Source organism: Corvus brachyrhynchos, unplaced genomic scaffold, assembly GCF_000691975.1.
Source record: "Corvus brachyrhynchos isolate BGI_N302 unplaced genomic scaffold, ASM69197v1 scaffold99, whole genome shotgun sequence".
NCBI classification, from domain to species: Eukaryota; Metazoa; Chordata; class Aves; order Passeriformes; family Corvidae; genus Corvus; species Corvus brachyrhynchos.
In genome coordinates this window covers 1,756,176-1,764,794 of record NW_008239778.1, presented here as the reverse complement: position 1 = coordinate 1,764,794, position 8,619 = coordinate 1,756,176, and the positions used below count along the sequence as shown (strand labels likewise).

Sequence of the window (8,619 nt, the reverse complement as noted above, 5' to 3'; positions counted from 1 at the left end):
CCTGCTCCTCCCCAGCCCTGGATGCCGGCCGGAGCCCACAGCATGGAGCTGCTGCCCTCCGGAGAGCCTCCTGTCAGCACCGCGTCCTTGGGCTGCTCTTTCCCACCTGGCTGAGGTGGTTTCTGCAGCACGTCAGGCAGGAAGCAGATTAGGGAGGAACAAAGGTGATTTTGTCTGGGGCGGGGATGGGTACCTCTCCCCGAGCTCCAGCTTGCTGCAGCCCAGGGCAATGCTGAGCCTCTCTGGGGGCTTCCACTGCCCTTTCCTCAGCCCTGCCCTTCCTTCAGTACTTATAAACTGCCAGAAAACACCTTAAAATTAGCTTGTGGTTCCCAAATAGCACAGGAGTGTGCTGGGAGCACAGCTGCAGCTGCACTGAGGCAGGCCTTGATGTCAGGACAGGGAACCAAAATGGATTTACATCTTTCCCTTCTTTTAAGGCTGCTGGACACAGGCTGGTTTGGGGTTGGGAGCTCCCAAGCCCCTACATTGAAGGATCCCATCCACTGCCCATGCCCTGAAGCAGGAGGAGGAGCAGAGGAAAGAGGGGAGGCTCCATCCTACTGTAGATGCAGCATTTTTCATGCTGGTGCTCCCCAGAGTGAAATCAGCAGCAGGAACCCCCTAAATACCCAGTGATTTAGCTCAGCAATCAGCAGGGGAATCCTGTCATTCGTTATAAGCTGGCTAATGGCTCAAAACAGCAACTGGTGTTCTCAACCCTGTCTTTCCCTCCTGGCAGCAAGAAGATGCCTTTTGTTTCAGCTTATGGCTTTTTCCTATGGCACCAGGCCCTTCTTTACATCCCCAGTGCATTTCCTGGCCATGGTATAGCCTGGACAAATGAGTTCATGTCTCCTCTCTGTATTTCCCCAGCTAATCGAAAAGGGAAATCGGTTTGGATTTTTGGTTTTGGTTTGGGTTGTTGGTGGTTTTTTTTTCTGGAGGCCTTGTATTTTCTGCAGTTTTGTGAGCCACTTGTTTTCCCCAGTTTCCACCCATGCTGCCAGAAAAGAGGTCTGCTGGAGATGCCACCCACTGCCATAGGAAGCTGTGGCAGATGCTGCCGGTGGCACATGGCAGCTGCTGAGTGGATGCGAGGATGGCCCTGACCCCTCCAGAAAGTTCTCTCCCATGGGCATCTCTGATATCCCTGAGTGTCCCAGAGTGTCCCTGCCTGAGTAGGCAGCAGGACCATCAGGAAGCACAAAAAGAGCTTCTTTTTCCACAAGAGACCAGCTTTGCTGTCCTGTGGAATTTTATAATTAGCCTTTCTTATGTTGTGGCTGCTCCTTGAATAAGGCTGGCTGTGTTTTCTTTTCCTCAGAGCAGCGTAATCCCCCAGCCTGATACTGCCAAGCCACTCAAAGCACATGCAGGAACGATGTAGACATGGAAAAGGGCTGAGATGATTCCCCAATGCCCAGAGAAATCCTGGATGGGGTAGAGAGCATCTTATCCCTGCATGTCCACATTGTGCTCCTGGTCTGCAAAACCTGGGTGTGGATTCATGCTGGAGCTGATGATTCCCAGTCCATGGGCCCTGGCTGACAGCCAGGATGGTGGGGAGTTTGTCAAAGTTTAGGTAAAACAGACTTAAAAGGCACCTTTGAAACTTGCACTCATGATCTGGTCAATTAGAACTTTGCTGCTGCTGGGGAATAAAAGTGCCTAATTGCTAATTACTAAATCCCTGCAAGAAAGGAACAGCAGAAGCAGTTGGCGACAGTCATAGCCAGAGCTGGCTTTCTGCAGAGTTAAAATATGAAACCCAGCCTTTTTAGGGCATTGAGAGGTCTGGGCTTTGCATGGGAGCAAGTGAAAAATCCAGCAGCAAGAACCACAAGGCAAATTCTGCCTCCTGTGAGAACGAGGCCGGGAATCATGTGGCTCATAAAATTAACTTGTTCAAAGCCAAAAGCACACCAGACTCTTAAAATTGCTGGAGAACTTAAGAATTCATAAGACTGGGAAACCCAGTGTGTTTGGAGGTTCCTTTTCTGTGATCTTCAAGGCTGCTGAGACCCAAGAGTCTCACATTATCTGGCTTTTACTTGCAATGATGGCTAAAATGGTTAAAAAGCTGTAATAGTTAAAAATTATTAAATATACACAACTCTTTTTAAAATAAAGAGATGTTCTGGTCAGGAGCAAAAGGAGACAAGTTGAATGTGTAGAGCAGGAGGTGGTGGAGGTGGATGGGGAAGGTTTCCAGCCACAGGACATCCCTCACCACAGGCTGGTGAGGGATGGGTCAGGTCTCTCTAATATCCTCAGCAGAGATGCCTTGGATGGTCAGACAGGAAAAATCCTGAAAAAAGGGGCCTCTAAAGGTAATTTCTTGCCTAGGAACAGGCAGGGAAGACCCTGGTTTGCCCCAGGAACAGGTCTCCAAGTCTCCCAGGCAGGGAAGGAGGTTAGAACTATCCCCTGCTGCTGCATCCCAGTGCTGGCTCAGACACCGACAGAAGGATTTCCAGCCAGATGGTTATTGCTGACTTCCTCTCCAGGTGGGCACTCAGACAGCCGAGGAGGGAGGTGGGAAGCAGCTGAAAAGCCCAAATCCTCTGAAAAAGCTTCTTCCTTCCCCTTGAGGCGTAACCCAGGCTCTGCCAGCACCCAATTTAAGGATGTGTCCTTGCCTGCCTCCCTGAAACCCGAGCCATTCCCTCCCCGCCATGTCTCCTTAGCAGTCTTCCCTCTCTTCTCCTCTTTCTGCTTCTTATTCCTCTTCTTCTTCCCCCTTCTCCTGCTCCCTCTCTTTCTCCTTGGCTTTGGGAATGATCTGTCCCAGGATGGGTTGCAGGGCTGCCATCCTGCTGTAACCCAGCAGCAGCAGCCCCAAAAGTGCGAAGAGATGACAGGCTGGAGCTGTTCCGTTGATGGATGAGATCCATTTTCTTCTCTCTTTATCTTTTTTTTTTTTTAAATTTACTAAGCAAGATCTCACCTAAAGAAAAAAATCCTGCCTTATCCCCATCACATCTTATCGGAAATATTAATTTCAAATGTTATTTTAAAATTTTTTATAACTAACTAGCCAGCTCCTTCCTTTATTTCAAAAGAGGACAGGTATTCCTGGGATTCGATACACGCCTCTTTATACTGGAGAGGAAATACCAAACAGGTATGTGGATTTATGATGCTTTTTTTTTTAGGTCAGGGTTGTAATTATAAATAATGATCTGGTGGGGTGGTGGCAGCTGAAAAACTGTGATTTCTCCTGAAGTTTTTTGAATAGTTAAAAAGTGGAAGAAGTGATAAATAGAGCACGGGGGTTCACTCCAGCTCTGGCCAAGGGGTACAAAGGGGACCAGAAGGGATGAAAGGACCTGTGGGGTCCTGTGTCCAGGTGGGAGGAGAGAGTCTTCACCGAGGGCAAAGAGCTGGCTGGGCACGGTGTGTCTACTGTGGTGTGTTATTTGGGGTGAAAGCAGGGACTTTCTGTGCCCCATGTTACAGCCCTGGTCCTCCCCTGTGAGTTTTGTACGTCCCTGGTGGTCAGTGGTTGTGTAGGATGGGGGTGATGGAGGATTTGCTGCTCCTTCCATCGGGGTCATGGTGGGGCTGGCTTCACAGGACACCTGACAGCTTGAAAACCTTGGTGTGAAGGGACTTCCATAAACCCATGTCCAGCAACCCTTTAAATCACAGAATCATCACAGAATCATAGAATGGTTTGGGTTGGAAAGGGACCTTAAAGCTCATCCCATTCCACCCCCTGCCACGGGCAGGACTCCTTCCACTAGCCCAGGTTGCTCCAAGCCCTGTCCAACCTGCCCTTGGACACTTCCAGGGATGGGGCAGCCACAGCTTCTCTGGGCAATGTTAAAAGGGATGCTGTGTTTTGCTACAGTGCCACGATGACTAACTATGGCTTAAACGCTGTTTTTAATCTGTGGGCATTCTGAAAGAACCCCAACACCGCTGCGTTTAAGGAAGTAGGTTCACTTTGCAGCTGAATCCTGAGCGTTGGGGTGAGGATTGAGAAGCAGTTGGAAAAGCACAGACGGAGAAGGAAAGTTGGGTTTTCCCTCTTTGGGGTCGGCCATGGCACAGCACCGCAGTGGTTAATGCCCGCTGCCACCCTGCCAGGGAGCAGGAACGCGCTGGCTCCGGTACAAAAGTGGCCGGCGATGACAACGTCCCTGCGAGCAGGACGCGATGCCGGGGTTTGGCCGGGGCAGGGCGGCGGAGGGGCCATCTGTCAGCCCTGCCCCGCTGGAGAGAGGGCAGGGCCCGTGGGACAAAAGGAGACATTATTCGGTGCTTCAGGAGGGATGAATGGAGTATTGAAAGCCACCACCTCAGCGAGTAGATTGGTTTTCAGCTTCCATCACTGAGCTGTCTGTCTGCTGGTGAGTCTCCTCCAGAGGCTTGGTCAGCACGAACTGAGCAGAGGGATCAAGGAGATGGAACGGGGCTGTGTCCCATCCATGCGGGCTCCTTCCTGCAGCTCCATCACCTCCTGCTGGTGCAAGACCCTTTGGTCCACCATCATCTCTCCCTAGTGCAGGCAGCGAAGTCAAAGGCTTGGTCTGGAGGCTCTGGAGCCCACCCAGCCCATGGTCTGGAGGGACCTTGGCTGGGTGGACACCTTCTCGTCCAATGCCCTCCACATGGGAAAACCAGGAGCAGCAAAAGGCTGGATGAGGGGTTTCTATGCGAAGGAGGGTTTAGTCACTGATACTGTGTATTTCAAAGACCTTTCCCAAGTTTCTAAACACCAGCAGATGCCTGAAGCGGCAGCAGTCGGTGTGCATCCCTTCAGGAGATGGTGTGCACCGTGTGGGCTGGAGAGACTAATTTTAGGGCTCAGCTGAGCTGAGCCTGACAGCCCGGCTTTGGAGCCGGCGTGCGGGAGCATCCTCACGATGGCACTGCTCCCCCAGCGCACGCTGCCGTCAGACCGGCTGCTGGGACCGCCGGGATGCCGGTCTGGGCTCCCGGAGGTGTCCCGGCCAGCAGGACCAGCACCCATCCCCTCCCAAACAGCCTGCGAGTGAGACAGAGATGGAAATCCACCGCTTTGCAGTGAGTGGTAAATGAGGGGGAAATGGAATCTTAAGATATTTAATCTCTTCCTCGTTTTCTGCTGACATTTCCCTATTGCTGAGTTTTATCTCACAGGTGGGATTACGGCCCTTCAGCTTCATCTTGCCACTCAAAAAAATATCTCTTGTTCTCAATAAACCCAGCTGGAATTCCTTTTCACGTGTCTCCTGGTCACTGCTCCTGGAAATACTGAGGAGGGACACGTTCACAGGTCCTGCATGGCCCTTGGTGATCACAGGCTCTCCTGGCCGCCACACTAACACTGCTGTCTGCATGTTTCAGGGAATTCTCCTCTGGAAATTCGCCTGCAGGAGGACTGAGAAGCAGCAATGACAGTCGGTCCCTGTCCAGACACCCGGCACGAGGTGCCGGACATCGAGGTGCTGTCTCTCTCCTTGATGCCAGCCATGCTCCTCGTCCTCCTCCTCAGCCCCACCGGTGAGCTCCTGCCTGGGGCAGCGAGAGGGGTTTTAGGCACCCGTGATCCCTCTCCAGCTCAGATTTGTAGGTAGATTTTCTCCAGGAGCAGGATTATTGTGGTGTCCCCTACAGGGATGGAGGGAGCAAATTCAGCTCTTATCTCCCACCGTGACCTGGGTGTGATGGCGAGCCCAGCACTCAGGACAGGCAGGGGAATGGGGCAGGCAGCTGCCAGCACTGGGGACAGAGCAGTTTTGGGCTCCGGAGCGGGCAGCACCCATGGGAAGATGCTGATGGCCAAGGGATGCTCCTGGGCTTGCTCCCAGGACCTGTGAGACCAGTCCTGCCCAAGGAAACAGGTGGAATGAACACCCATCCCCTGAGGACAACGGCCCCTTCTCATTCCTGGCAGGCACTGTCCAGCCAAGCTGGGAAGCATTTAAATCTGGGAAAAGCCATTCCCGCTCTGGAAGGCGGGTCCGCACCAGCGCTGTGGCAGCGTGGTTATCCCTGTGTGACTCTGTCCATGGAATTACAGCCAGGCGGCGGGGAACACATTCCTGCCTCAACAAAACAGGGAATTCAGGTGTAGTCAGACATCCTAACTGAGTTAAATCGGGTTTTACCTTCCCACCCCCTCAGCTGGTGCTTCCCTTCTCCCTCGAGGTGCTGCGGCAGCATCTGTGCCCACACTCGGGTGTGGGGACCCTGAGGGGACCCCGGTGGCTCTGTCGCTGTCCCCTGCATCTCCTGGCTCTCCTGGTTCTCTTCATTAATGGGCACAGATTAGTCGCTAACGAAGGGCGATTTGTCCTCCCTTTCGGTGGTTTTGTTTAGCAGCGGTGTTTACTCGAGCAGTTTCCCCCTTTTCTTTCGGCTTTGTGAAGCTGGATCAGAGAAACATGGAGGGCTCTATTTCTTCTCAAAAAAGACAGTTTTCCCCTCGCTCCTCATTATTGTAGACTCACCAGGCATATTTTTTTCAGATCTCTCCTGACTTTGCTGGAGGATACTCTTAAATGAATATTTCAGAGCTTTGATTTTGACTCAAAGGGAGATGAATATTTATCAATGTCCTTTTATCCACTGCTTTTTCGGCACTAGTGTGGACTAGGTGTTAAAAATCAATACCAACCAGGATCAAACACTCTTCCTAGAAACCCTCACACCTCCACATTTTTGGTGCAGAGGTGAGCTGAATTACCTCTCTCCTGTTATCCAACCCACGGGGCTGCTGTATCCTTCCCTGTCCTCTCCTGCAGAGCCTCTCTGCTCCCATGGTCTCACCTGTTTAATCCCCAGGTCCTGCTGGAATCACAGCATCCCTTTCCATGCCTGGTCCAGCTGGATAGGGCAGCAGCACCCGACCACGCTGGAGCTCCCCGAATGCTGCTCTTCATCCCAGCATCCCTGCTAAGTCATGGATACAGCCAGACAGTTGCCTTATTCTCCTTTCTCTTGGGGCTTCTAGGTCTTTCTTTGACAGCCCTGATTTCTGGCTGACTTAATGGTCTCCCAGGCAACGTCCTAGCGAGGAAAAGGGAGGTGGGTTCATCTGCTCCCCTGTCCCCCCAGGCTCACGCTGCTTCTCACGGCGGTGACATCCGCCTCCGGAGCGGCTGGGATTGACCTTCCCGTCACTGCTCGTAGGCTGAGCGTGAAGCAGGACAGGGCTGGTCCAAGGCAGTGGGAGGACAAGAGGCCACAGAGGCACCACGGGTGTTGATCAGCCCTTGGGTGCTGTAATTAGCATGGAGGCATCACAGAATCACAGAATGGTTTGGGTTGGAAGGCACCTTAAGGCTTGTATCGTTCCAAACCCCCTGCCATGGGCAGGGACACCTTCCACTAGGTTTGGAAGGATTTTGGAAGGTGTCACCTATGGGAGAGGGTTGTGCAGGGAGAGCCTCAAGCCCAGGACACCTCGGATGCTCAAGATCTGTGCTGGGCTCCAGCATCGGCCAAGACTTTGTGAACTGAGAGGTACAAAAGGTCCAGCCACCCATCCCCATCCACTATCCCCCAGGGCGTCATTATCGTGTTCCTGTGACCTCCTGGACCAGCTGGAGCCCTCAGTGACCCATGCTGGCAGCATTCCAAGGGGGATCCCACATCACTCAGCACTGGGGCTGAGAGGGATTTTGTGGCTAAATAATGCCCAGACTGTGGGAGGGGGGTCCAGAGATGAGGACACATCCTGCATCCTTCAAGTGTTCACCTCCCTCTGGATGATGTTTGTTCACCCCCTAAGGTGGCTGCACCCCGTCAGTGGGTGTGTTGGTACTTGCATGTCATTATGGAGCTTCCAAAAAGTGGATTTTGTTGGGGAAAATAAAGAAATAATAGATGAAAATGCACTTAGGGTACAGCATCTTCCATCAGGACATCTCCACTGGGTTTCTCAAGCTAGGCAGGATTGATTTTCCTTGTTCCCATCTCACCACACAAGTTTTCCATGGGGGTGGTGGAGCAGGAGAATGCAGGAGCTGCCCAGGGCTCACAGCAAGGCAGCAATGGAACCGAGGATGGACACAAAAGTCCTCAAGACCTGGCCCAAGACAGGACCCACCTGGGGTGGCTTCTGCTGGCCACTGGGCTCATCAGGGTCACACGTGTCACCCTGTGCTTCAAGCACCACCAGAGTCACAGTCACTCATATGCTGCCTCAGTTTCCCCACCTGTGAAGTAGATTAAGTGATGCCCTGGGGAAGGGTGATCATTTTTTCCCCTAAAAACACCAGGACTTTGAAGGAAAGGGAAGGGTCCAAGGGCTGATGAGTCCTGCCAGTCCCCACCACACCCATCCCATCCCTGCTGCCATCACTCTCCGAGTTTCATCTCCTCCTCTCTGGGGAGACCTGATCCCTTCTCTTCTCCCTTGCAGGCACCACCTCTGAGCCCGAGCTGTTGCCATTCCCAGGTGAGATTCTTCTCCTAAAGTCACTTTCCTCCAGGAAGTTTTGTAGTTGAAAAATGCATTTTTAGGTAAAAGAAGGGATTTGGGGAATTTAAAGAAGGAAAGATACTGGTTTGGAACAAAAAGCAGCAAGAAGAAGCTAAACTTCTTTTACAGAAAGGAAATAAAGATCCTTTACTATCCCTATTCCACTAATTATCCTGAGAGGAGTATTTTGCCACCTCCTG

The 8,619-nt window shown here is 52.2% G+C and overlaps 1 protein-coding gene across 1 annotated transcript in view; it reads left to right on the top strand.

The window, feature by feature from the left end:
- The first annotated feature begins 2,896 nt into the window (after positions 1 to 2,896).
- The window catches only part of SSC4D (scavenger receptor cysteine rich family member with 4 domains), a 13,031-nt gene continuing 7,308 nt past the window's right edge, over positions 2,897 to 8,619 (top strand). Inside the window, exons 1-3 of the mRNA XM_017742937.1 lie at positions 2,897 to 3,127; positions 5,338 to 5,493; positions 8,360 to 8,395. Coding sequence (XP_017598426.1) covers positions 5,385 to 5,493; positions 8,360 to 8,395 — 145 coding nt within the window. The 5' untranslated portion in view covers positions 2,897 to 3,127; positions 5,338 to 5,384. The remainder of the gene's footprint in view (positions 3,128 to 5,337; positions 5,494 to 8,359; positions 8,396 to 8,619) is intronic.